Raw genomic sequence first — 27,725 nt, 5'->3', positions numbered from 1 at the left:
CCAGTGGGTGGCTAATACAAATTCTATTAGCTCTACATGAAACATGGTCTGAGTGCCATGAAAGAAGGCCAAACAAAGGCCTGTTTTAATGTGGGGAATCAGAAAGTCTTCCGTAATTGGATTTGTTCTTGTTTCAATTTCTTGTGTATTTATTTATTTTTAAAGGTTTTATTTATATTTTAGAGAGAGGGGAAAGGAGGGAGAAAGAGAAGGAGAGAAACATGTGCGAGAGATACATCAATCAGTTGCTTTACACACCACCAACTGGGTACCTGGCCTGCAACCCAGGCATGTGCCCTGACCAGGAATCAAACCGGCGACCCTTCAGTCTGCAGGCCAGTGCTTAATCCACAGAGCCACACCAGCCAGGGCTAAACTTGTTGTGTATTTAATGAAATTTTACTAAAGGGTAAAATTAGATGAAGAATATTGAAGAAATTGTGAAGCTGCCAAATATTCTACCAAAATCTCAAGGGCAGAGCCAAAGGTCCAGTGAATGGCAAGGGAGTATATTAGAGGTAGCTGTGAAATACCAGAACAGAATGGAAACATCTTACATGAATGTTATGCATCACTGTGCTAAAGTTTCTCCACTGTTCTCACTGCAGGGAAATTTTCACTGGCTTCACCCTACCCCATATTCCTCAGGACCTTCCCTCTTTTAAAAATATTTTTGGGAGAATTTTGAACATACACAAGTGAAAAGAAATGTTTAATGAACCCCCATGAATCCATTAGCCAGCAGCAGTAATTTTGATGAGGATTATTGGCAGCTGAAGTTTGGAGGGCGAGGTGCAGGAGTGATATTCTAGCAGGAAGGGACAGCCCTGTGAGGGAAAGTGAGAAAGACATCAGCATATTCCAGAACCTGCCAGCCTGGCTTCAGTAGAGAAGCTGTGGGAGATCCAGTTGTTAAAAGTCGCACCACACTGAGCGTGACAGCCTTAAATGTCACACTGATTAAGTGAATGGGGTCTCAGACCATTCTGAGAAAGTGTACATATAGAAAAATCAGGGTTTGGACATTGATGCCCTTAGAACTATCCAGGCTTGAAAAGTTTATTTCCACGGCTTCATGTATCTCAGGAGATTGTTGTTCGGGAAAGCATGAGACTATTCCAAAAGGTCTGAAGAAATGTGTGCTGACTGTCAGGGATGGTAGAGGAAAGGATGAGGAGGGATATGCTTTGTTTTTGTTTTCCCTCTGGATGGGAAAGGCACCTGGGAAGGAGGCCAGTTATAGCAGGTGGCAGGTGTCTGGTGCCAGAGAACCTAGCTGGACAGCAGAGAGGCAAGGCTTCGAGATACAAGTGGTCAGTTTACACACAGTTATGGGAAGGATGATGCACTTTCTTCTGAGTTATTTCAGATTATAGTTCAGCGATGAAGTTAGACTTCTAGAACCGGACATCATCTGGTGTCGCCCTTTCATGCTTGTAGACCAGAAAGCCTAGGCCTGGCTGGGAAGAGGCTAGAACCTTTCTGTATTGATTCTGTGTCCTACGTGTAACCTCACGTACCTCTAATACATCATTTGACGTTGAACCTTTGGCCATTAACCCCACCCTTGAGATTTTGGTAAAATATTTGTTGTTTTCCCAAAGTTCTTAACTGTTTTTTACCTGTAGGTTTTTTAAGTTTACCAAATGGCCCAATTCAGAAATTTGGCTGGAATTCTAATAAGTGATCAGAATAGTGAACCGAAAACTCCCTATTAGGGTTGCTTTAAGGATTTGATAAAATGATATATCTGAAAGGCCTTTAAGAATTAAGAGCCAAATTAGTGGAGCTTTCCTTTTTCCCCCTGTAGTAGAGTTGTGAATCATTATTTTCCCATTTCACAGGAGTGTGGCTAGAGTTGGTTATGAGAATAACATAGACCTAGTCACTAAAATAGCGTATTTTATAAATGTCCACTTTCTATAAGCTAGAATTCAGTTTGGGGGGGGCATGGTTAGTACCATAATTTAAAAAACTTATTCATGTTTAAAATTTTTTATTTACATTAATCTATATTCCCTCCCAGCAAACTTTATTTATTTTTTTTTAACTGAGGCTCCTAGTAGCTAATAGGAATGATAGATTCGAATTTGCTTCTCCTGCCAGCTACTGTCTAGTTTCTCTCAGTACTGTTAATGCTCAAGGTGGGTCCTGGGAAGGAGCAGAGCAAACAGAAACAAAGAGCTGTGGTGTAGTGGAGGGAATGCTGGGTAATGGAGCCTGACAGCGTGCCTTCGAGTTCCGGTTCTGCCACTTTTTAAACCTTACCAGACATCAGCTCCTGCTTCCAGATTGTAGAGATAGTTTTCAGGATTAACTAAGGTAATGAGTATGAAGTGCTTAGCCTCGTGCCTGTCACGAATTGTTTGAAATGGGTAAAACAAGATTAATGAGTAAACAAATGAGTTGACTGTATTTGTTCACTCAGCAAACATTTATTCTACTCTGGATCCTTATCACTGTGTTAAGCATCACAGAGGGTATAAAATAAGCAAGGAATGTATTTTATTTCCCAAATAAGGAATGTAAGTAGTAAAACCGTAACTTTCTATATTGCACATTTTAAAGCACTTTCACATTCACGTTCTGAGAGTAAAGCTGATGTTATATTTTATTCATGAAGGAAATAGCACAGGCTTATTTATTGAATTATCTAAGGTCCCATAGTAAATTCACTAGAGAGTATATTAGATCGTTCTCCAATAAAAGGGTTTGAGTGTATTCGTCCAATGACAAAGCCAACAACTCTGCAGCTAAAAAAAAAAAAGGTTTGGGTGAATAGAGCACTACCTTGTATTGAGTACTTTCTGTGGGCCAGATGCTGTGCTGTATGCTGAGAATTCAAGTAAAGAGGAAGGAGAAATGGCCTTCGTTTTGGAGAAAGTCATAATCTGTTCAAATAGACACAATCACCATGTATAATGTGGAAGGTGCTATGAAAATATAGCAGGGAAGCACGTAAGTCAGCTTGCGGGAGTCAGGGAACTCTCAGAGGAAGAACGATGGAGCTCTGTTGTGAAGAGAGAGAAAGGGAGTTTTTAGGAAGAGACATCATCATTATCACCGTGCATGTTCCCAGGCAGTGTGCTAAGCTTTTATATATCTAGCTCATGTAATCATAAAGGAACAGAGTGTTCCAAGGTACAGTTTCAGAAGGACTTAGCATTTTGAGGAAAGAGTGAGTAGTTTATTGGGCGTTTGTGGCAGAGGAGTGGCTTGGAGACAGAGCTGGAGATGTAGATTAGCTGTTCGGTGGAGTGGCCAAAGAAGGTGATTTGGGAAGTAATCAGTGGCATTTACAGATGTATGAAATGACGTCAGGCACTCATTTTTTAGTTTTGAAAGGGGCATTCAGATCAATTCTGAGCCTCTCTGTGTGGATAATGAATTAATGTGAAATGATTTGCTTCCTGTCACAGAAAGAGTCTGAGGCAAATCAGAGCTAGAACCCTGTTTGACCTTCCTGTTGTGTTGTCCTGCGCAGTAGTATGCTGCTGATAGGAATAGAGAGAGGACTTTGTGGGAGGGATTGCCATGGCCATGCTGATCTGTAGTGCCATTGTGTTTGACTTTTTTGTAAGTAAACATCCTTTCTCTTCCTTTTTTGGTATTAGAGAAAAATTTTGGAAAATTGGAAACAAGGAGAGAGATGGAGAATACGGAGCTTGTTTCTTCCCTGGAAGATGTTCTACGGGCCAGCAACCCCTCATATATTGTGCCCGCCCTGGCTCTAGGATGTGGGAAGTGAACTTCGATGGGGAAGTCATAAGTACACATCAGTTTAAGAAACTCCTCTCGTCGCCACCTCTCCCTGTGATTACTGTAAGGTAAGATGTGATTCGTATGGCTGGTAGGGAGTGTTTGAGGAACTTACATGGAGGGGTTGAGTTGAAGTCTCTTATATTCTGTATGTGTTAAAGATTTTATTAAGTCTTTTAATAACAAAGTAAGATTTTTATTAAAAGATTCAGAGACTCCAAAAAATATTCCATCAATTATCTTTCATATGATTTAAAGGAAATTGAGTAAGGGCAGATGCAGTTAGGCTTTTGGGTTTGTTTGGAGGCAAAGATTTTCCTCTACAGGGAAAAGCATACTGTTATGTTGTGATGAAATCATTAACACATGTCTTTACTTACTAGATCAGAACCTCAGTATGATCATACGGTTGGATCCTCCCAGTCTTTGTCTTTTCCCAAACTTTTGCATCTGAGGTAAGTTTCTCTCTTTGATCCTTAAACACACGTACGCACACACATACACACACACACAACTTTTTCTCTTTGTTTCTTGTTCAAGGGGAGTTATCTTTTCAAGATTGTTTTTATATTAAATTATTTTTAGAAAATTAGGAAAAGATTGTGCTATGTGCAGTGTTCTGTATATTGTATATAAGAGGAATGAAAAGGTCATAGAAATATGCTTTGTTTCCCGTTTTGAGCTGACCTAAACTAACTGGACAGTTTAGAATTGCTGGGGAACTTCGGCAGAGTTGAGAGTTATAGGTAATGGTTCGTTCATAACTGCCCCTAGCTGGTGGAATGTTACAGTGAAAGCAAGTCTCAGTCTGAAGTCTGCCAGACATGGATGTTTCTTAGCAGGCAGGGGCAAAAGTAGTTACAGAACTTGCTCTTGTAAGCATGGTGAAATTTCGGCTATCTGTCTCTAGCTACTCTGACAAGTGCCTTGCATGAAAGATCTGCCTGAGGTAGATTCAGACAGCCATATTTTAGTGTCAGGGTTCAGTTAGCCCTCTCAGTTTGATTCAATGCAAAAGTCCACTATTAAGTGGCAACACGGGGTGCTGGTCTTGCCAATTCTTATACCTTGTTCAGCAAGCAGCAGGTGTCAGTATGGTTTCCAGCCAATCTATGTGTCTGGAGTTCCACTTAATTTCAACAATGGAAAGTTATTTCTAATATCCCTTAGGCTAATGCATAAGATCTCTAATGCAGATTCAGAGGATGATTGGGATTTTTCAAAGGCTAACTAACTGCTCTTAGAGTGTCATTTTTTTTCAACACTTGAAATGTTACCTAATTGCCCCTAACTAATGTATATGTATCTCTCAGCATCTAAACTGAAGTATTTAAAAGTCAATTGTAAACAATATGACACTTTAATAAACCTGTAATGCATCCTGAAAGTTACTGGAGAAAGATAGCTATGTTTTTCCCATAATTAGATAAAGCATACTAAACATTTTCTTCATGGCATTTTCTACAGTATAAATTACATATTCATGCAGTATTTATTCCTCTCTCAGACTGTAAATTCTGCAAGGGCGACACGTCCGTTTTATTCACTGTTTTATTCTCAGTGCTTGGTGTAGTGCCTGGCGTATAGAGACACTTAATAAATATTTGTGACTGTAGTGTGATGTGTGGGGTGTGGGGAGATCCCTTACCCAAAAGTATGTTTTCTCACGGTGAGGCCACAGTCTGCTTGCTTCTCCTGGTAGAGTGATTATTCCTTTGAGTTAAAGCTGTTTAGAGCTCCCATTACAGGTTCTGCCATAGCAAACAAAACCCTTCGTGATCTGGCTCTGCCTACTTCTCAGCATAAGCAATAATGAATGCCACTTTGAAGCCTTTGCTGACTCCTGATGCGGCTGAGACTGGGCAGTCATTGCTGTGCGCTGTGGTCACACCGTGTTCATTCCTTCACTATCCGCTCTGTTTCACTGTACCACCAACGCCCATCCCAGCACCAGCTTGTCAGTTCTTTACTGTGGGTGCACTGCTAGGCACACACAAAAGGCTGTCAAAAAAGAGCTAAATTAAAGAATTCAAAAGCCCTGGCTGGTGTGGCTCAGTGAATTGAGCGTCAGCTTGTGAACCGAAAGGTCACCAGTTTGATTTCCAGTCAGGGCACGTGCCTGGGTTACAGGCCAGGTCCCCAGTGAGAGGTGTGTGAGAGATAACACATTGTGGTGTTTCTCTCTCCCTCTTTCTCCCTCCCTTCTCTTCTCACTGAAAATAAATATAATATTTAAAAAAAGAATTAAAAATAAAAAAAAAGAGTTCAGCTCTGGCTGGTGTGGCTCAGTGGATTGAGCACCGGTCTGTGAACCAAAGGGTCGCTGGTTCCATTCCCCATCAGGGCACATGCCTGGGTTGTGGGCCAGGTCCCTGGTGGGAGGTATGTAAGAGGCAACCACACATTTATGTTTCTCTCCTTCTCTTTCTCTCCCTTCCCTCTGTCTAAAAATAAATAAATAAAATCTTAAAAATAAAACCAAGAATTCAACAGAGATTGGAGAAACCATGAGTAGGAGGGCTTTTGTTTCTGTTTATCATCTCCTACTTGTACACTTGTGTCTCCTGGTAACCTTTACTGTTACACCCACAGATCCCACAAGAAAGCAAACTGACATACTTTGTTTCTTTTTGGGTACACTAATATACTTTCCCTTCTTCAACAATGTGTTAGGCTTATGTCCCAGTCTGTTGTTATCAGTGAAGGGGAAAGGGGATGAGGGATATAGAAATTACAAAGTATCAGCTCTTATCTATTCTGTACCCCTATCCTCCCCGTCTAATCTAGGTTGCTATTCCTAAGGAATCTTTCCAAGCTGAATATCAAGTTGAGTATCAAAATCATGATCCTGTATCTCTTTACTCAGGGATCCTCTGGCCTCTCATTTTTTCTCCTTTGACTTCTGAAGATAGCCTTCCAATTTTACTCCGTGGACTAGGATTCTGACCATTTCTTCCATCTTTGTGGCATAGATTACTTTTTCATGTGGTCTGGTCTTACATTGGCAAAGTGTTTAATATTTGTGTTAAATATCACTCTTAGTTTCGTTACTACGTGGTACCGTTTTTAGTACTCTTGAGTGCATAAAAAAACCCATGTTCTCAAGATTATATTTTGTTGAAAAGATGTGGTTTATTTTTGCAAAAAGTTTAACAACAATAAAAAATAAGAGCGTGACAGTGCAGTACATGATTAAGTGCCATGTGAGCAGGGTTGGCAAGAGACAGGCTGGGTATGGAAGAGCGATTGCTGTGAGCCATCAGAGAGGGGTTTCCGAGGGGAGTACAGCTTCTGCTGATCCTTGAGAGGTGGTTAGAATAGAACATTTTAAGCTGGGGACCTCCCTGGTGAGGGGTAAGAAGCCTAGATTGCCAGTGTACACAAAAAGTAGTAGCAACTTTGAGAGAGTAAGAGAGATATGTGAGCCAAGGAGTATAGAAAGAGATGAGCAGGGATGAAGAGTACCGTGGCTGGAGCTGGGGAGGAAGGTGGACCGGGAAAGTGCAGTGTCCAAGGGGCGAGATTCAGGAAGGAAGGAGCAGCCAGCGGGTGGCTCCTACTTGGGGAACAAGAAGGGAAATGAGGAAGGGTATTGGGTTTGGCACTTAGGAAACCTATGACTTTTTGAGAATGCAGCTATGTGGAATAGTCAGGATTCCAGATAACAGTAGATGGGCTAGTCAGGATAAAGGTGGGAAGAAAAAGTAGGTTTTATGACACAGAGAGAAAAAAAGTCTAGGTTTTGGAGCCAGATGATTCTTGGTATAAATTCTGACTCTTTTGCTGAATGGACTTGGGCATATATTTTCATGTTTCTGTGTGTTTTTGTCATTGTTGTGGTTTTGGGTTTTTTTTTAAAGATTTTATTTAGTTTTAGAGAAGGGGAAGGAAGGGAGAGAAAGAGAGAGAAACATTGATAAGTTGCCCCTTTCATGCCCCCAGTGTGGGACCTGGCCCGCAACCCAGGCATCAAAACACTGACTGGGAATTGAACCAGCAACCTTTTGGTTTGCAGGCCAGTGCTCAATCTACTCAGCCGCACCAGCCAGGGCTCATTAGTTCTTGTTGTTGTTGTTGTTTTGTTTTGTTTTAAGTAGGGGTAACACATCTGCTTTGATGAGTTGCTACATGGTTAGATAATATAAGTAGAGTCTTTAATAAAGGTCCTTTCCTTGTTCACACACAACTAAGGACGTCAAAATGTTACCATCCCTAAGAGTGGCAATGATTGGTGATGAGACATTATGTTTAGTCTTTGTTTTAAATGTACCCCCGTTGTACCACACAGGAAGTTTAGCAGCTTTAACAGACATCAGGAAAGATACCAGCCATTTCTTTGTCTAGAAGATATTTAGCACGTATATATTTCCCAGTTTGGCATCATATAATGTATGTATTGTTTGTTCGTTTTTAGTGGTATGTTATAGACAGAGAAGAGGTTTTGGACTTGATTGACTGATTTTCTTTCTGCAGGCTGATTTTACTTTGGTAGCTAATGTTTGAATTCAGGGAGTTATAAAGTTCTGTATCTGAGCACACTGGAATTCTCTTGACTCCGTCCTGTTTCCCTTGCAGTGAGCATTGTGTGTCAACTTGGACAGAAAGAGGAATTTATATTTTCATTCCTCAGAGTGTTCAAGTTCTCCTTTGGAGTGAAGTCAAAGGTAATTACATTTTTCTTACATAACTTATAATCTCATGCTTGTGAAAGTTTGGATTTTATAGGAGGATTCTCTCGTATAAAATGTAGAAAAATAGAACGAGGTGACATTTCTTTTAAACATCAACATCATAGATGTTTCCCTTTGTGAGGTAGTTCACAAACATACATTTGTGAATTTGTGTTTAGTTATTTAGTTTTTCATGCTTTTTAAACTTTTAAATAGAGTTTTTATTTATTCCTAAGTATTAGTAAACACTGCTAAGGACTGAATGGGTAAATTTTTTTCTCTCTACTTAGCATGAATTTTTTTTTCTTTTAAGATTTTATTCATTTATTTTTAGAGAGGGGAAAGGAAGGGAGAAAGAAACATCAATGTGTAGTTGCCTCTTGCACACCCCTCACCAGGGACCCAGCCCACAACCTAGGCATGTGCCCTGACTGGGAATCAAACTGGCAACCCCAGGCTCACAGGCCGGCACTCAATCCACTGAGCCATGCCAACCAGGGTGTCCCATGAAAAATAGTTTGTCTTTCTTTTGGGTTTTTTTTTTAAAGTTGACATATACATTGAGTAAGTTTAAGGTTATACAAAATATTTATTTGATATTTTTATATATTGCAATATGATTACCACCTTCTGTGGTGAGAACATTTCAGGTCTAGACCCTTAGCAACTTTGGAGTGTATAACACTGTATTGTTGGCTATAATCATGATGCTGTGCATTAGATCTCTAGAATTTATTCATCTTCTGATTGCACATGTTACCCCAATTCCCCCACATCCCCAGTCCCTGGAAATCACCATTCTGCTGTTTCTGAGACTGTCTTTTTAGATTCCACATATAAGTGATATCAGACTAGTTTGTAAAATCCTTTCAAGATATCCTACCTTGAGATACTTTTATAATGTTCCGTTTTTCCATAAACTGTTGATTGACACACGATGTTAAAATCCATTCATTGACATTAGATTGTAACTCTCAGAAGTATCCCACTCTGGTCTCTAATGTAGAGCGCTCCCTCTTTTAAAGTCCCAAATCTTTTTCACAGAAATTAGCATTTTAAATGTAAGATTTTTAGATCTGAGAGATGTGTTTCTTTCTTTGTATCTTTTATTCTTGTTCCTTTTAGAATAGTGTCTAAAATATGATTTCTTTGTCGAAATGCAAATATGAAAAGATAAAGTTGAGTCAAGCCAAACCTATATAAATGGTGAATTTACTAGAATAACTTCATCCCTTGCGAAAATGGAAAAGGAACGTTTGGTCAACACTGTGCGTTCGCCCCTGCGGTTTTTGCAGATATTCAGGATGTGGCTGTCTGCAAGAACGAGCTGTTCTGTTTGCACCCAAGCGGGAAAATCTCACATCTGTCCCTCGTGTCTGTGGAACGTTGCGTGGAACGCCTGCTGAGGAGGGGGCTGTGGAACCTGGCTGCTCGCACTTGCTGTCTTTTCCAAAATTCCATCATTGCGGGCAGGGTACGTCAGAGCTTGCATGTTTATCCGGGTTGTTAAAACCATCCTGGCTTGCAAGACTATGCTTTAAAACTGGTTGGCTTTACTAGCTTTTTCTCTGTGGCCTACAGAAGAAGCAGCAGCAGTGAATTCCCAAAGGAAGCGTGACAAATAAATCCAGGTGTGGGTGGAGGGTAAGAAAAAGGGTATACTTTCCATTAAAAAAAAATACCAAGTTTACCCACAAATTGATTTGACTTTCAGACCTTGTTTTAAGCGGGGTGATTGTGCATATGGTAATTTCTAATTAATTTCTTAATCCCTAAGGTAATTCTCATTAAGTCTTTCACTAGTTTGTTAAACTTTTTAAAATTTTATTTTATTAGGGAAGAAAATCTTTGACTGTAGATAAGTTGGAGCATTTGAAATCTCAGCTGGACCTCACAACCAATAGTGATTTGATTTCTCAACTGGAAGAATTGATCCTAAAATTTGAACCGTTGGATTCAGATTGCAGTAGTAGGAGAAGCTCCATCTCATCCCATGTAGGTATTCTCACTTTTAAAAGGGTTTTTCTATACAGTAAGATTTTCTGCACTAGGTTACACTCACCTCTAGGACCCCAAAACTTGTCTTCCTTTCTGTTTAGTATATTTTTTGGGGGGGAGGGGCCCAGGAGGGCTTTTTTTCAGCTGTTGGGCAGCCCATGTAGCCTCCCTTACGCTTTGTCTTGGAGCCACATTTTTTTTTGTCATTTTTAATTAAGTTGTGTTTGCAAATGCACCTCATGGAGCCTCCAGCACAAGTTAAGTTGCTCCGAATATGTGATTTCAGATTCTTAATTTGAGTCTCAGCACAACTCAACTCCTCGTTCAACCCCCATTCTCACTGGCAGGCTTTATGGGGAGGAGCCAGAGAAATGTGGTAGCAGGATGCCACCAGCATGGGGGAGTAGCCCAGCTGCCAGGAGCTGTGACCTTGTCCTAATTAGCCATAGTTGTTGTTATTGATTTGCTGCTTTTACCATTGATTTTTCTCTTAAAAAGCTATATTGCGTTATAAAGGAAAGTTTTGCTTTGATTTTTTTTGGAATTCTTTTTATTTTTAGGAAAGTTTCAGCATCTTGGACTCTGGTATTTATCGTGTCATTAGTAGTAGAAGAGGCAGTCAGTCAGATGAAGACTCTTGCTCCCTTCACAGCCAAACTCTCTCAGAAGACGAGAGACTTAGAGAATTCACCTCACAGCAAGAAGAGGACCAGCCAGATCAGTGCTGCGGCTCACATGGAAGTGAAGGTGATGAGTATGTCTTTTATTGGTTGCAGGTGTGAAGCACTTACTTTCTACCATTTTTATTTGCCAGGCTTATCTTGTGCATAGAATTTTCTATAAAGTGTAAATAATTATGTTGATAGACATTCCATTCAGACCTATAGATCTGCTCACCAGTAGAAAAATGGATTTGTGTTTAATTTTTTTCCTCTCAGGTTTAGGCTAACATTGGTAAAGTACCTGATTATTTTAATCATACATCAAAATGCTGGCAAGGTTAAGAAAGGAGATTATTAACCAAAAGAGTAGGACAATTTTATTCTGACTAACCAAATTGTTTTCCATCAGGAATGAAAAATTACTACAGTTTTGGGGCCGTTGCGTACACTTTTTGATGTTTGAGCATTCCCGTGACCGAACTGTTGAGGAGATATTAGTAGAGACTCTAAACTTCCTTTTTGACTTACGGGGATTCAGGGTTAGTAGGAAAATGAATGTACCTGCCTGAGTGTTTTACCTGTGGACCATCCCATGCATCTTACAAACCTGTGTTCTGCTCATTTGTATCTGGGTCAGTTGTGATTTGAGCATTGAATCCTTCATTTCCTTTGGTTTATTTATTTCAGAATTTCTTTAAAGATTAAAAAACTCCCATGTGATTTGATTTTTTTTCTTTCCCCCTATTCCATTCATCAGACAATGTTTCTCATGTTCCAGTGACGTTTGAGACAGATAGGAATGAAACTTTCCTCCCCTTCGGCATTCCATTATCATTTCGCTCTCCATCTCCTCTTGTGTCTCTTCAGGCTGTCAAGGAAAGGTAAACTAAACAGTCTTGCCATTTAATCCCATTCCGGTTTTACTTCACTTGTCACCATAGGTACTTTTGTGCTGAGAATGGAAAAACATTTTAAATGAGAAAAAAGAAAGTCTCTAGGTTATTTCTCATATCACCTGTTTGTTGTATGGAGCTGTTAACTTATCACCATCTTGGGGAATTTAGCTTCCCTCTTTGTTTGAGTAGGTGGATATTTGAGTTGTTCCAGATGCGTTTTTTAACCCACAGACAGCAAAAGTTTAAAAATCTGATTTTTTCCTCATTCCTCATAGAGGCAGTTTCCATATATCATTGGTCATTTCTTGATCCTTTCTCAGTTTAGGCTCAGAATTGGAGACTTCAGAAGTCTTTCTAGTTACTCCATGGGACCAGGATTGGCATTTGACTCAGAGAGAGAAGACCTTGTACAGCTGCTTAACTGCTTATCTGTCTCACTGGATACAGATTTTGCTTATTAAGAAGGATATGTTGTGGCTAGTTGGCAGCTGAGTTTCATGAAGAAATTCTCTGGCCAGGCTGGGGGCAGGTGGTCCCATGGCCTGCTTTGCCTAAGTTGACATAAACATTGCAGACACAACTAGAGTGGAAGCCTTTTTCTTAGCACCTAATCAAGGCAGTTTAGTAAATGCAGTGAATCCTTATAATTTTGTAAATTTTCTGTGGACTGTATGTGAACTATGTAGTTGGTTAGGGAAGTTGCTGTAAGCAGAGTCTTTCTTTTTACTAAATTCAAGTGGCCTTCCTGGGACTAATAGGAACATGGAGAACTAGGTACTGAATTTTCCATTTTTGTCAGTAATAAGGTTTTTTTCAAATTAGTTTTTTGGTATTTGACTTCCAGTGTTTCTAGCTTTGTGCGTAAAACTACTGAGAAGATTGGCACCCTTCACACAAGCCCTGATCTGAAGGTGAGACAGGAACCCAGGGGCAATGAGCAGCCATGTGAAGAAGACGTGAGCTCAGTCACCTGCCCAAAGGAGGAGGACACTGAGTAAGCTCCTGTGTATGAACCTGTGTAAATTCTAGAGGCCTCATCTGTCTGTTTGCAGACAGCCATAGGCCGTTAGAGAAGGCACCTGTGCGACTCTGTTCACTGTCGATTGTTTATGTGGCTCACACACTGGGAATACAGTGAATTAAGTGTTGGAAAATTACATCCACACAAACCAAATCTGTTATAACAGAGTTTTCATATAGTGCCTCTTCCATCTGTCTCCTGCACAACCTCCTCCCCACTAAATCTCTTCAGTCTTTTGGGATGTTAGAGGAGGAGTATTAAATTCAGAGTAAGATGGCCGAGGATCTAGGCCTTGTCTTGGCTCTGTTCTGACTAATACGTGACTTTGGGTGAGTCATTAATGTTTTCTGGCCAATGACTTGGGAGTATTGGTGTTGATGGCTTACCTTGTGCCTTCTTATGATGTACTTCTTATGTGCCTTCTTACAATGTATACTTCGTATGATGTTCTGGCACAGTGTGGAATGTCTTCTCCATCTGGTCTGTGCCTTATCTTATGGTTCAGGGGGTCTGAGCATTATAGGCAAGCAAGCTCCAGCACTCATTCAGGATTGAGAGAGAGGCCCATAGGCCCAGTGTATCTGGATGGTCAGATGAAGTAGGTGTGTTATCCTCAGAATAACTTAGTGAATCCATATATTTATAGGAAAAACATAGCAGATATTGTTATGGCATTTAAGACAGCTCTTAATCTGACCTTAGCTCACTTTTCCAGCCTCATTTTTTAAAAGTATTTTATTTATTTATTTTTAGAGGGAGCGGGAGGAAGGGAGGGAGAGAAACATCGATGTGCAAGAGATGCATCACTTGGTTGCCTCTCACTCACGCCCAACTAGGGACTCAACCTGCAGCCCAGGCATGTGGCCTGATTGGAAATCGAACTGGTGACCTTTCGGTTGGCAGGCGGGTACTCAGTCTACTGAGCCACACCAGCCAGACTTCCAGCCTCATTTTTAACTACATCCTTCTAACCACTCTAAATTCCAGCCGTCAGGGAGCTGGTGTGTACACCTCACTAGCTTTCTATGTGTTGTTTCTTGTACTCGCCGTATTTCTCCCCCATTTTTCCTGACACAAATACCACCTCCTCGCGAAAGCCTCCATTGACTGCCTAGTCAGAACAGTTACTCCCTTTTTTTTTGTGCTTTCGTAGCACAGTGCTTGTGTTGCTCTTGAGCATTCACCTTATTCTCATGTATATTGTAGTTGCTTGCATGCCATGCTTTCTGAGTTGAGCTTACTCATCTTGAGGCCACTGACCATTTTTGTTGACTCATCCGTTCATGTCATGTAACATTAAGTGTAATACCTGTCAGCTAGTAAGCACTTAGAAACATTTGTCTAAGGAAGCTGTAATCCTCTCTAACTCTTTTCACACTTCTCTAGAGAAAAAAAAGAAGTAGCTAGTCAACCTCCAGAAGAAGATAAACTCCAAGAGCTCAAAATAGCAACAGCAGAAGCAATGTGAGTATTTATGAGTGAGGAAGTTTTATAGTGATTGGAAATGACTTTGAGATCATCGCTAGTAGTCCTGAGACAATGTGGGGCAGAGGTAGTCTCATCTGGAATTGAAATTCAAGAATTAGTACACAGTTGATGTTTTTTGTATTGTCTTATTGCTAAAATAATTGTTAAGGAGTAGAAAAGTAGCATTTTATTCTGGATAAGCATGTTGCATTTGTTAGGTTTATTTAGCATGACATAATTTGTTTAAAAAAGACACAGGAAACAAATTTTATACTTGTCTGTCTTGTGTAGGACCAAGCTGCAGGACCCACTGGTTTTATTTGAACCCAAGTCTCTGAGAATGGTTTTACAGGAGTGGCTTCCACAGTTAGAAAAAACATTTGCCACGCAAGACTTCTCAGACGTTTCAGACACTGGCAGCTCATCCATGACATCAAATGAGGATGTGGTATTGTTTGAAGAGTCAAAAAATGGAATATTAGATGAAGATAATGAAAAAGAAAAAGGGGACTCTTTAGGCAATGAAGAAACCTTTGCTCAAATGGCATGTGAATCTGCAAACAGTCTGAGGGAGCCCTTGGATGACCTTTTTCGAGTATGTTCCCCATGCAGTATAGCAGATGGTCTCCGGAAGGACCTGGCTGAATTGACAACATTGTGTTTGGAACTGAATGTACTGAATTCTGAGACCAAAAGCACAAATGGACACATGGACAACACTTTGCAACTGTGCTCTCCTGAAATTCTGGCTTGTCAGTTCCTAAAGAAGTACTTCTTTCTCCTGGACTTGAAGAGGGCAAAGGAGAGTATCAAGCTTAGTTACACTAACACTCCTTGTGTTTGGGATACTTTTATTGAAGGATTGAAAGGTAATAATTAGATTGCCTTAACAAAGATAGAAGTTGGTATAGAGCACCTTGGCATTTTTGAGTTTAAAATATGAGAATTAAGTAGAAAATCACTTCTGTTCTGGTCAACTTCTATTCTGTCCTTTTTGTATTTTTTTCCACTCAATTTTGTTTTAAGATTTTATTTATTTATTTTTAGAGGGGAAAGGAAGGAGAAAGAGAGGGAGAGAAACATCAAAGTGTGGTTGCCTCTTGCGTGCCCCCTACTGGGAACTTGGCCTGCAACCCAGGCATGTGCCCTGACTGGGAATTGACCCGGGAACCCTTTGGTTCACAGGCCGACCCTTGATCCACTGAGCCACATCGGCCAGGGCTCCACTTAACTTTTTAATAGCTCTTCAAGTATTGGTGTGATTTACAGCTGTATTAGAAGAAATTAGTTTTCTTTCTCTCAGGCATATTCAGAAAATGACATAGCAGTGTTGGAGAAGTTGGGGTTAAAGTAAGATTTTTGTAACTGCAGATATATAAAAATGAGAAAATCCCTAGTAACTTACTAATACTGAAATAATACTTACCACGTATTGAGTACTTACTGTCTGCCACATTTTATGCTAAACACTTTACAGGCATTTGTTTCATTTTATCCTTACAATAGTCTTCAGAGTAGATGGTATTATTTCATTTAACAAGTGAGGAAACACACACAGAGAAATTATAATAGTTAAATAGGCTATACTGCTGCAATATCTCATGAAATACTAAGTCAGATATTACAGAAGTTTGCTTTCTGCTCATATACTAGTCTAAGACAGATGTTTCAGGTCAGTGGGCAGCTCTCCTCCATGTGGGAATCCAGAGTTCCGAGTTCCCTCCATTTTTCTGAGTTCCGTCCTTCTTTGGGTTAGTGGTTGAGCCTGGGTTGTTAGTCCTGGGGAAAGCATATGGGAGGGGCATATAGGACTCACATAGGCCTGCCCTGGTAGTGGCTCATATCTCTTCTCTTCATACTCCACTGGTAAGAATTCTTTTTTATAAAAAATATATTTTATTGATTATGCTATTACAGTTGTCCCATTTTTTTCTCCCCTTTATTCCCCTCTCTCACCAGCATTTCCCCCCCCTTAGTTCATGTCCATGGGTCGTACATATAAGTTCTTTGGCTTCTCCATTTTCTATACTGTTCTTAACCTCCCCTGTTCTATTTTGTACCTACCACTTATGCTTCTTATTCCCTGTAACTTTTTCCCCATTCTCCCCACTTCCCCTGCCCACTGATAACCCTCCATGTGATCTCCATTTCTGTGATTTTGTTCTTGTTCTAGTTTAGTTCATTTTTTTTTTTAGGTTCAGTTGTTGATAGTTGTGAGTTGGTTGTCATTTTACTGTTCATATTTTTGATCATCTTCTTTTTCTTAGATAAGTCCCTTTAACTTTTCATATAAGAAGGGCTTGGTGATGATGAACTCCTTTAGGCCGGCCTTATCTGGGAAACACTTTATCTGCCCTTCCATTCTAAATGAAAGCTTTGCTGGATAGAGTATTCTTGATGTAGGTCCTTGCCTTTCATGACTGCAGATACTTCTTTCCAGCCCCTTCTTGCCTGCAAGGTTTCTCCTTCACACTTGATTGAAGTTCACACTCTTTGTTGTCCTCATATGGAAACCAGCTCTCATACCCCAGAGACCACGCATGCCCTTTCCAACTGCGTGGGCCCAGGTTTGTAAAGAGGCACATGTCCCTAACTCAACATTCTGCTTGAATAAAAGATGCCGTGTGTCTAATAATTGATTTAGACTTTAAGCACATTTTTCATTCATTACCAAAAGTGGATAATCAGAGGTTAAAATACATTTTATATTACTGATTCTAGGAGAAACCCCAGTGCTCCTATTCTATCTTTTGGAACAAACTATATATATACATTCTTTTTTCACTTACAAATTTGTTATTTGTTACTTTGTCTTGTTTAAAACTTGCAGTATGCTCTGCCTTCCAATTTGATTTTAAGGTTTTTTAAAAGTAGAGGTTGTATCTTGTTCTTTTTTTCTTCTTCTAAAATGCTTAACAATCATTGGGCCTTCCACACAGCAGTACGTGAGTGTGGTTGTTGAACGAATGTGTTCATGAATTGAATGTTGTTTACAGCTCTGAATGAAGGAAAAAGCGTATGTTTTATCTTTCAGAAATGGCAAGTTCCAGTCCTACATACTTGGAGATGGAAGAAGGAGACCTACCAACCAGATTAAAGTTTGTGGATGACTCAGTCCCTTTTGACAGTCCTTTGTTGATTGCTTATGCTACCCGGTAAGTTGTTGTATATGTCGTTTATATGAACTAAATAAAGCACATGTGGGGTGGTTTGCTTTCTTTTCTTTTTTTTTTTTTTTGTCTTAGTTTCTAAACTTTGACTCAGTTGCATGTTGGTCAGTTGCCTGTTAGTATATTTATTTTTATTTCTAATAAGTACTTTGATAACGTAACCAACTGATAACACCTCATTGAAGTCAGAGATTAATATGTTTTATTTCTAAATGCAGATTGTATGAGAAGTTCGGGGAATCTGCCCTTCGATCCTTAATCAAGTTTTACCCATCTATTTCACCTTCGGATGTGATGCAGCTTTGTCATCAGCATCCTGCACGGTTTTTGGCCTACTTAGACAGTCTGGTGAAGTCAAGGCCTGAAGATCAACGGTGAGAAGGCGAAGAAGATTTGCCAATTCCCCTTTCTCCCCATAGGGCACTGTGTTTTGTTTTTTTTTTGTACGAGCAGTTGTACCATTTTTACTCTCAACTGCCACAGAATTGAGGTATCTAGTCTCCTACAGAAGAGGAGGATTTGGGCAGTTGTGTGCATCCTTTGAGGGTTCAAAATACACACCATAAATGCGCATATACCACACTCCTCTTCCCTTCTGCTCTTTCTTCCTCTCGGGTTTTCGGATCATCAGTATAAAATTAAACCCCTGCTTCAGGGTCCAGGCTAAGACAGATAAGCCTCCTTGTTGTCTCTGCCAGTGAGTTTATTGCCACCATTTTTATTGATGATAGCCTAGCTTTTTACAGGTGGGTTTCAGTTCTAGCTCTTTGCCTTTTTTTAGACAGAGGCCGCATTTCCTATCTCCACATGGCACCTGGGTATTGAGACTGGCTATTCTCCCCTCCTCTGATTGCTTCCCATTTGCCATACTGGCTCTTATTTCTCTTTTTATTTTTGGCCCTTTAGTATTTTCCTTATTATCATGGGGATCAACTGTTCATTTAAAAGGCTGTTAGATTTTCACCAGCTTTTCTAGACATTTTGTAGCAGGAAGATTTTTAAGTTATTTCATTCACTAAACTGATCTCTCAGTAACATTTTCACATTCCCACATTTTATGTTTCCTTTCTTAGCATAGGGATTGGTGATTTTTCTCCCTACTTTCTCTTAGGCCCTCCTTCCTGGAGTCCCTTCTACAACGAGAGTCTGTAAGATTGGATTGGCTGCTTTTGGCAGTGTCCCATGATGCTCCCCCAAGCACAAGCACTATGGATGAGGAAGGAAACCCCAGGTATGGAAGTCCCCTTTCGAAGTTGTGCTGTTCCTTTGGAATGGGACTGCTTTATTCACACACAGCACTCTAGGCTGGTTTCAGGAACAGGTCTGGAAGCTACTGAGCCAAGTCTCGGTAGTAATGAGATTAAGTATAGTTCTTGATGGTTCTGAACAGTTTTTGAGTTACAGATCCTATAGCTTGAAACCTGATGATTTCTCTCAGAAAAATGCACATCCATGCAAAATTTTGCATATGATTTCAGAATATAAACTGATCCCCTTTTAAGCTCTTGCATGGACCCACTTTTAAGAGCCCATGATAATTGTTGGAAGGGAAAAAATTGTATGTGTATGTGTGTGCTTTTTCTTCCTACAAATAACCTGATTTAGGATTAAAAAAAATAGAAATCACAAAAAGCTCTCCAAAATACACATTGATACTTAAAATGTATCAGAAAGGATTCTTGTGTTTTCCTCCAGGAGAGCCTTTAGAACCCCCAAATGCCTATCTTGCATGCTCAGACAGCGGTCCAGAAGGGCATACAATGGCTTTCTGTGAATGATGGAAGTAGAGGCCACTTTCTTTTGATTTTGATTAACTAAAGTGTCTTGTTTAAAGAAATAAACAGATATTGCCCTGGCCAGGTGACTCAATTAGAGCATCATCCCATACATCTAAAGGTTTGTGGGTTTGATTCCCACTCAGGGTGCATGCCCAGGTTGGGGGTTCAGGCCCCAGTCAGGCGCACACAGGAGGCAACTGATCGGTCTTTTGATGTTTCTCCCTCTCTTCCCCCACTTCCCCTCTCTCCAAAATCAATAAGTAGTCGTGGCTGGTGTGGCTCAATTTGATGGATTGTCGTTCCACAAACCAAAAGGTCGTAGGTTCAATTCCTGGTCAGAGCACATGCTTAGGTTTCAGGTTCAGTCCCCAGTAAGGGCGTGTGTGAGAGGCAACCAATTTATGTTTCTCTTTCATATCGATGTGTCCCTTCTCTTTTTCCCTTCTCTTCTCTCTAAACTCAATAGACATGTCCTTGGGTTAGGATAAAAAAATAATAATAAAATCAGTAAGTATATCCTTGGGTGAGGATTAAAGAAATAATAATAAAAATAAACAGGTATTTGTTACAGGAAAAACAGTTGTTTTTAATTTTTCAAAAACGAAGTGGAAATCTTTGAAAAATGTAATAATGGAACAAATCTAGTTAAACTCTGTTCTTAGCTATTAGATGACTAGTAAGCATTTTGTAGAATTTATTTGCTGTCTAATGTATGGAGTTTTTCATTTCACAGGCCTCATTCACACTTGTTTTCCTGGGGTTATCATCAGCTGATCCTTCATCTAATCAAACTGCCTGCAGATTTTACAACCAAAGAGAAAATGACGGACATCTGCAGGTCTCATGGGTAAGAGAATTTTCTGAGAAGCTGAAGTTAAGATTAGAATCATTTCAGTTACTGTACTGGATCATTTGTGAATTCTCTTTGTTATGGGAAAGTATCTTTTTGTGTTAAGTGATAGTACACAAATTTTTCCTTTTAAATTTGTGCATATTTTTTCTTTTTGTGGAAGACACTGGCCCTTGCTAATTTCCTCTCTCCCCTTCTGCTTAGTTGCTAACCCCAGGAATGCAGGTGGTATTTAACTAAGCACTAGACTCTTATGTGAGTCATAATAGCTTTGGGTTGTCCGAATAGGGATGATGCTCAATAGAATTGCTGGTGAAGGACTCAGGGAGGAGGTAAGGCTTTTTAGAAATAAGCCCTGAAGGCTGGATGGGATTTGTATTTAAAATGAGTCGGAGGAAGGTAGGTAAGGTGAAAGAAATAAGAATAACGGCATGAAAACAGACATTGCTTTTTCTTTTTAATTGTTTTTTAAACTTTTTAAAAAGATTTTATTTATTTATTTATTTTTAGAGAAGGGAAGGGAGGGAGAAAGAGAGGAAGAGCAACATCAATATGTAGGTGCCTCTCACATGCCCCCTACTGGGCACCTGGCCTGCAACCCAGGCATGTGCCCTGACTCAGAATCAAAGCAGCGGCCCTTTGGTTCACAGGCCGGTGCTCAATCCACTGAGCCACACCAGCCAGGGCTGACGTTGCTTTTTACCTATACTACATAGTAGTCAGTTATGTATTGCCCGGCACCGCTGTTTAATGGCTCCGCCTGGATTATTAATCTTTTGGAGATAGAGACCTGTTTCTTCCCTTGCCCTCATAATGGCAGGGACTTGGTATGTGTTTATTGGTTGATAATGAGGGTGAGACTAGCCAGGTGGTGGGGTGTTGAGATATGGAAGACCTTGAAAGCTGGTCAGAAGAATTTAGTCATCAGTAGAGACCCTTTAGACTTTTTGGTACGAAAATGACGCGATAATAATGGAGCTTTCTGGAGATCATTTTTGGTGTCATACAGGAGAAAGGTTGGAGACGGGAAGGCCAGGTAGGAAGCTGCTGTGGTAATTCATTCTTGACTGAATTGGTGCTTAGTAGGGCAGCAAAAGGACCTCATCCAAGGGACATTTTGAAGGAAATGGCAGTGGGCCTTATGAAACTGGATATGGCAAATGAAGGAGGAAGGAGAGTCAAGGAGAACTTTCATATTTGGGAGAGAAATATGGATTCAATATTTACGTTTACAAACTTCATAAGCTTATATATATATCATAATTGGTGCTTGACCTTGAATGTCAGTGTTTATCACTAGCCTTTATTCTTTTTTCTTTAACACTCCAGGTCAGGACTGTCTAACAGAACTTTCTGTGATAATGGAAATAAATATTCTACTGCACTGTCCAACATGATAGCCGTTAGCCCCATGTGGCCACCAAACACTTGAAATGTGGATTGGTCAGCCAAAGAACTTACTTTTAAATTTTATTTCCTTTAATTTAAATTGAGATGGCCACATGTATCTGGTGTCTACTGTAATGGATAGCACAGCTCCAAATAAATTCACTGCCTTTTATTCCTTTCTTCAACTTTGGTGTCTTTAAAGTTTCTGGCCTGGATACCTCACTCTCTGTTTGGAGCTGGAGAGGAGAAGGGAAGCCTTCGCCAACATCGTGTGTTTGAATGACATGAGCCTGATGGAAGGGGACAATGGTGCGTAAACACCAGTTGGTTACTGTGGGTTGTAGTGTTTTAGAAGTCACTTCAGACCTTTCAGTAAAGAAATTTGGTGAACATGTCAATGACTATGTATATAATTCTAGAATAGCTGTCAAAGTTGTAGAGTCTTCTTTTTTTTTAATCTGTACCACTTGGTAATTATAAAATCATAACCAGGCATTAACTACAGGCAAGTTTTCTATTTAATGAGTGCCTGTTACGTGTTAGGCTCTGTACTAGGTGTTTTTCCGATTGCTGTTTACATGAGATAACAAACCCTTGGTAGTTATTGTTACTTTTATTCTACAGAAGTTATAACTAAGGCCCAGAGAAAGGATAGTTATGTAAGTTCCCAAAATCATACAGCTGGTGGAGCTGGTGTTGAGACCCCCGATTGACTGTCTCCAAAGCTTGTGGTCAACTTTTCTCTGTGTCATGTTGATTTTTTATGTAGCCAAAAGTTGGAGATCATTCAGATGAACTTAAAGTGGAGTAGCCATCTGATTCCCCTGAGCTTTTACCACTATTTAGGTACTTATAAAAAACATTTAGTTTTTATCAATCTAACAGAGATTACATGGCCATTGGGAGGCCAGGACTTGGACACACTGGTACCTGAAGTCTGAGAGTCCGTCCTGCACTCAGAGAGATGGCTTTGGTCTGCTTTATGTGTCTCAGGGCAGAGACGCCCCAGCAGGACCTTAGGCCGCTTCGTCCTACAGTGTGACCTGCGGTCTTTTCCAGCCCTGCTTGCGTGGGACGGGAACGTAAGAACAGAGCAAAGAGGCTGGTTGACTGGCAAGGGTTAGCTTCAGATGTCACAGCTATAGCAAAAAACACTGAGATCAACTTCGCTTCAGCAGTGAACCAGAGGGCCAGGTGGTTCTATAGGACTAGAGCTAGAGACGTGCATGCACTTCTGAACAATAACCAGAAGAACTAAAATATAAATGATTTATATTTTAAAAGAAGTGACATGATGTTTATTATAGGAAAAAATACAAAATTCAGGAAGTATAAAGAAAATATCCTCCCTGCCCAGATAAAAGTACTCTTGATATTTTGTTAATGTAAAATAATAATAGCTGTTTTTGTCCTTAGTGTATTAAATGGAGCCTTTTCTTGATACTTTTCTCTCCTAACTCATATTAATCACTCCAAGTTTTATTGATTTTACTGCCAAATACGTATCTTCTATCTCTTGGCTTTCGTTTACTCCACCATCAGTCTGGTCCTGGCTACTTGTTTAGACTACTGCCTTACCCTCGTAATTGGTCATCTGGCTTCCATTCTTGCCCATTCTTTAATCTATTTTACTTACAGTTGCCAAAGTGATTCTTTTAAACAAGAATTAGATCATGTGGCACGCTCTTTGAAACCCCTTATACTGAACTCAGAATCAAATCCACGTTCTTAAGGTAGACCCCTGAGGCCTGGCCTTGTCCTCTCATTCTCACTACTCACTACGGCATTTGTGCACTATAGGCCTGTTTTGGTGTTCCCAGATTTCAGGTTTATTCCTGTGTCAGTATATCTCTATGTTTCCTTTGCCAGAAATGCAGGCTCCTTCACCCTCCATTCCTGACACTCCCCACCCCAAGTCTGCACGTGTGTGGGCCACATGCCCATGCCCCCTGTCTGAGCTCGCCTCTCCTCCTTCAGCTCTCTGCTTCAGTGTTACTTCATCACAGCACCCTTCTCAGATTCTCCAGAGACACCTACCATTCTAACTGTTCTTTGATCTTTTACAGCACTTGTAACTATATAAGTACAGTACGTTTGTGCATTCGTCTAAATTCTATCTCCTTTACTATAAGTTTCACAAGAGTTCCTTATTGCATATCCAGTGGGCAGCATAGAATGAATATGCCCTGGGTGAATATTACTAAGTCAGTGAAATACGGAGGTTAATTTTATGGTGTTTCCTTATCACGAACTATTTATTCAGCAGATGTACAGAAAACCAACTTGGTGTCAGGTGGTGAGATTATATGCTCTAATAATATTTGTATGTTTCCCTGGGAAATGTTTTCACAAACTGTTTAGACTGTCTCCTGTATGCAGGCAGAGTGCCAAGAGCAGTCAGAGCCAGCGTTTCTGTGTTTGTCTGTGCAGGCTGGGTCCCAGAGACCGCGGAGGAATGGAAGCTTCTCCTTCACCTTGTGCAGAACAAGAACACAAAGCCAGTGCCCCAGAAGGCAGCAAATGGGAGCTTCAGTGATGGGCCTTCCCCCGTCAACGTGGAGAATGTGGCACTGCTCTTAGCTAAGGCCATGGGTCCAGATCGGGCCTGGTCACTGCTGCAGGAATGTGGTCTGACCCTCGAGCTGTCAGAGAGGTTCACCAGAACCTGCGACATCCTAAGGATCGCCGAGAAAAGGCAGAGGTAGTAACTGTTTGTCACGCCCTCTCCATAGGCACCTGGGAAGTGTAGAACCCCAAGATTTTCGAGGTGGACGGGACTAGAGAGATCATCTGGTCCCAGCCCCTCACGGTTGAGAGGACTGAGACTCACCTGTCGATTGAGAGAAGCAGCTAAAGAAATATTTTTTCACAGTCATGAGCAAGACACTGTTTGGATTAATGTGAATGAATACCCAAACCTGAGATGTACTCAGTTCTTGAAGAATATTATTGGTACCAAATACCTAATTGTCTCAGTCATGTTCTGGTAAAGTACAGATAGCATTAAATGAACCATCTTAACCATTTTTAGGTGCTTGTTTCAGAAGTGCTATGTGTGCCCATGTCATTGTGCAGCCCGGTTCCAGGGCTCTTTCCTCTTGCCAAACCCCCTGCCCGTGAAACAACAGCTCCTCATGTCCCCTCCACCCAGCCCTGGGCGACCAGCGTTCTACTACGTCTTTGTGATTTTGAGTATTCTCTGTACCTCATTGAGGTGGAATCATCAAGTATTTGCCTTTTTGTGACTGGTTTGTTTCACTTAGCGTAATGGGCACAAGGTTTATCCATATTGTCCCACGTGTCAAAATTTCCTTCCTTTTTAGGCTGAATAGTGTCCCACTACATGTGTCCTTTGTTTATCCATCCATCGGTCAGTGGACACTTGGGGTGCTTCCACCTCATGTCTGTTGTGGGTAATGCTCCTGTGAACGTGGCCGTGCAGATGTCTCTGTGAGACCCTACTCTCAGTTCTTTGGGGAATATGTACCCAAAAGTGGAATTGCTGGAGCGTATGGTAATTTCATTTCTAATTTTTTGAGGAACTAGTATACTGCTTTCCACAGAGATTATACCATTTTATTTCCATACCAACAGTGCATGAGAATTCTAATTTCCCCACATCACTAATTTTTTGTTGTGTGTTTGGTGTTTTTTTTATGATAATTATCCTAATGGGTGTTAAGTGGTATCTCATTGTGGTTCTTAGTTGCATTTCTCCAATGATTGGTGATGCTGAGCATCGTTTTAATATGCTTGTTGGCCATTTGTATATCATCTGGGAGAAATAACTATTCAAATCTTTTTGCCAATTTTCAGTCAGACTTTTTGTTGGTAGTAGTGTTATTGTATGAGTTCTTTATATACTCGTATGTTCACCCATAATCAGATAAATGATTTGCAAATATTTTCTCTTATTCTGTAGGACAGTATGCATGTTCACTCTGTTTTTTATTTTTTTTTTAGATTTTATTTATTTAATTATTTATTTATTTATTTTTAGAGAGGGGAAGGGAAGGAGAAAGAGAGGGAGAGAAACATTGATGTAAGAGAGAAACACTCTTGCACACCCCCAACTGGGGACCTGGCTCACAACCCAGGCATGTGCCCAATTGGGAATCGAACCTGTGACCTTTCGTTTCGCAGGCCAGCGCTCAGTCTACTGAGCCACACAAGCCAGGCTACATTTTTAAAATATATATAATTTTTACTTTTTAATTTTAAAATTATCATTTTTCAGTCCTTACCCAAGGATTTTTTTTTTAATTGATTTTTACAGAGAGGGGTTTGAGAGAGAGGATTTGAGAGAGAAACATCAATCAGCTGCGTCTCATATGTGTCCCAACTGGGGGTCAAACCCACAACCTTTTGGTGTACAGGATGGTGCTCCAACCAACTGAGCCACCTAGCCAGGGTTGATTGTGTCTTTTGCATAGACTTGTAACCCAACGAACACAGGTCTGGCTGCCCGCTGCTTTGAAAGCCAATACTTGAGAAGCAGGTGCTGATGTAAAAGTGGTTATATTCAGGTGCTGGCAACCGGGAAGAAGAGGGGCTCTCATCTCAACACCCATCTTAACATCTCAGTGGGGGCCGGGGGTTTTCATAGGGAGGGAGAGGGGCAAGGGGAACAGAGAGGTAGGGGAGAGGCTGTGGGAATGCAGGCAGTGTCCTTGCTGGTCCTGGTATGGATCTTTAACATCAGCCTCCTGGAGCTGGTCAGTGCCCCTCAGATTCCTGCAGTTGGGTTCCCTGCATCACCCAAAGTCATGGTCACAGCCCTTTCTTGTACAAACAGGGACTGGAACTGCTCGCACTTGCAGTATGCTTTCAAAGAAACTGTCAGTATGTGAGTTCTTTTTATCAGTGTTAGTACATCTTATTTATTCTAATTCCATGTCATGGTAAGTCAGAGTAGTATAAAGTTTTCATTCCCTGTTACAGAGTCAGTCAGCTTTTTGACTCCTCTAATTATTTGTGGTTTCAAAAGGTTTTTTGGTAAAGAATGAACAATGAGAACTAAATTTACTTGTTTCTTTTTTTTGGAATTTCAGAGCCTTGATCCAAAGCATGCTTGAAAAGTGTGATCGGTTTCTCTGGTCTCAGCAGGCCTAGTGGAAGAAGATCGAACAGGATGTCCTGACATTTTGAGGAAAACGGAATCATGCTCCTGAATGTCCTGAATGTGTGTGTAATTGAAGGGACGGCACTGCCCGAAAACCTTGCCACCTTCTTGGGAATACTTTGCCTGGTGTCTGTAACCTCTGCATTCGTGGCTTCTCTGTGGCCTCAGTGTTTCTCTACCAAAGGTGACCTTGGAAAGGAATCAGCCCTTGTTTACTGCCACGAAGTGTTCTGGCTTCAGAATGTGAGTGTTCACAGCTCTGAGTCCTGACTCTGACCAGCAGTGTCACCTCTTCCTTGTTGGGGGGCCAGGGGAGCAGAAGTTTCTCATTGCGGCCACATGGAGACAGATAATGTAACTGACATTACACTATCAGGAGTTGAATTCTTTTTATATCTTGTCTGGGACAATTGAGAAATTACTGAAATATGACCAGGTGTAATGGAATTAACACCTCAAATGAGTAAAACACAGAAGACTGAATTTAGATATTTAAATGAAATAGCCCCATGTGTAAATTGAGCTAATTTAAATACATATTTTTTTCCCGTGTTTGACATTTTCTAACCTGAACCCATATCCAACTGACTAATTCATTACCAGAAGTGTTTTATCTCTAATCTTTCCTGAACAGAGAGCAGTTCAAAGACATCATGCACTTTCAGAAATTATTTTTAAAAGTTACAATAAAGGAAGTCTAAGTACTAATAAAGATTGAAGCAAGTGCTTGTATTATTATTAATTTTTAAAGATTTTATTTATTTATTTTTAGAAAGGGGGGAAGGAGAACGAGAGGGAGGGAAACATTGATGTGAGAGAGAAACATTGATCGGTCGCCTCTCATATGTGCCCTCAACTGGGCACCGAACCCGCATCCCAGGTATGTGCCCTGATGGGGAATCAGACTGGCCACCTTTCGCTTTGTCGGACCGTGCCCAACCAA

General features: G+C 40.5%; 1 protein-coding gene across 6 annotated transcripts in view; it reads left to right on the top strand.

The window, feature by feature from the left end:
- The window catches only part of HPS5 (HPS5 biogenesis of lysosomal organelles complex 2 subunit 2), a 37,568-nt gene extending 10,062 nt beyond the window's left edge, over positions 1-27,506 (top strand). For 2 of the 6 annotated variants that reach the window (XM_028514323.2, XM_036029110.1), the window contains exons 7-23: positions 3,615-3,827; positions 4,143-4,214; positions 8,335-8,423; positions 9,725-9,903; positions 10,266-10,424; positions 10,988-11,174; positions 11,847-11,970; positions 12,830-12,979; positions 14,393-14,470; positions 14,765-15,342; positions 17,508-17,628; positions 17,862-18,017; positions 18,755-18,874; positions 20,155-20,268; positions 21,863-21,969; positions 24,091-24,361; positions 26,712-27,506. In XM_028514323.2, coding sequence (XP_028370124.1) covers positions 3,615-3,827; positions 4,143-4,214; positions 8,335-8,423; positions 9,725-9,903; positions 10,266-10,424; positions 10,988-11,174; positions 11,847-11,970; positions 12,830-12,979; positions 14,393-14,470; positions 14,765-15,342; positions 17,508-17,628; positions 17,862-18,017; positions 18,755-18,874; positions 20,155-20,268; positions 21,863-21,969; positions 24,091-24,361; positions 26,712-26,772 — 2,779 coding nt within the window. In that variant the 3' untranslated portion in view covers positions 26,773-27,506. Of the gene's footprint in view, positions 1-3,614; positions 3,828-4,142; positions 4,215-8,334; positions 8,424-9,724; positions 9,904-10,265; positions 10,425-10,987; positions 11,175-11,846; positions 11,971-12,829; positions 12,981-14,392; positions 14,471-14,764; positions 15,343-17,507; positions 17,629-17,861; positions 18,018-18,754; positions 18,875-20,154; positions 20,269-21,862; positions 21,970-24,090; positions 24,362-26,711 lie in introns of all 6 variants that reach the window. The other 4 variants (XM_036029114.1, XM_036029112.1, XM_036029113.1 and 1 more) reach the window with 4 other exon arrangements.
- The last annotated feature ends 219 nt before the right edge of the window (positions 27,507-27,725 follow it).

The sequence above is a fragment of the Phyllostomus discolor genome, chromosome 6, assembly GCF_004126475.2.
Source record: "Phyllostomus discolor isolate MPI-MPIP mPhyDis1 chromosome 6, mPhyDis1.pri.v3, whole genome shotgun sequence".
NCBI lineage: Eukaryota > Metazoa > Chordata > Mammalia > Chiroptera > Phyllostomidae > Phyllostomus > Phyllostomus discolor.
The sequence above is the reverse complement of the archived record's forward strand: the minus strand, read 5'-3'. Positions and strand labels throughout refer to the sequence as shown.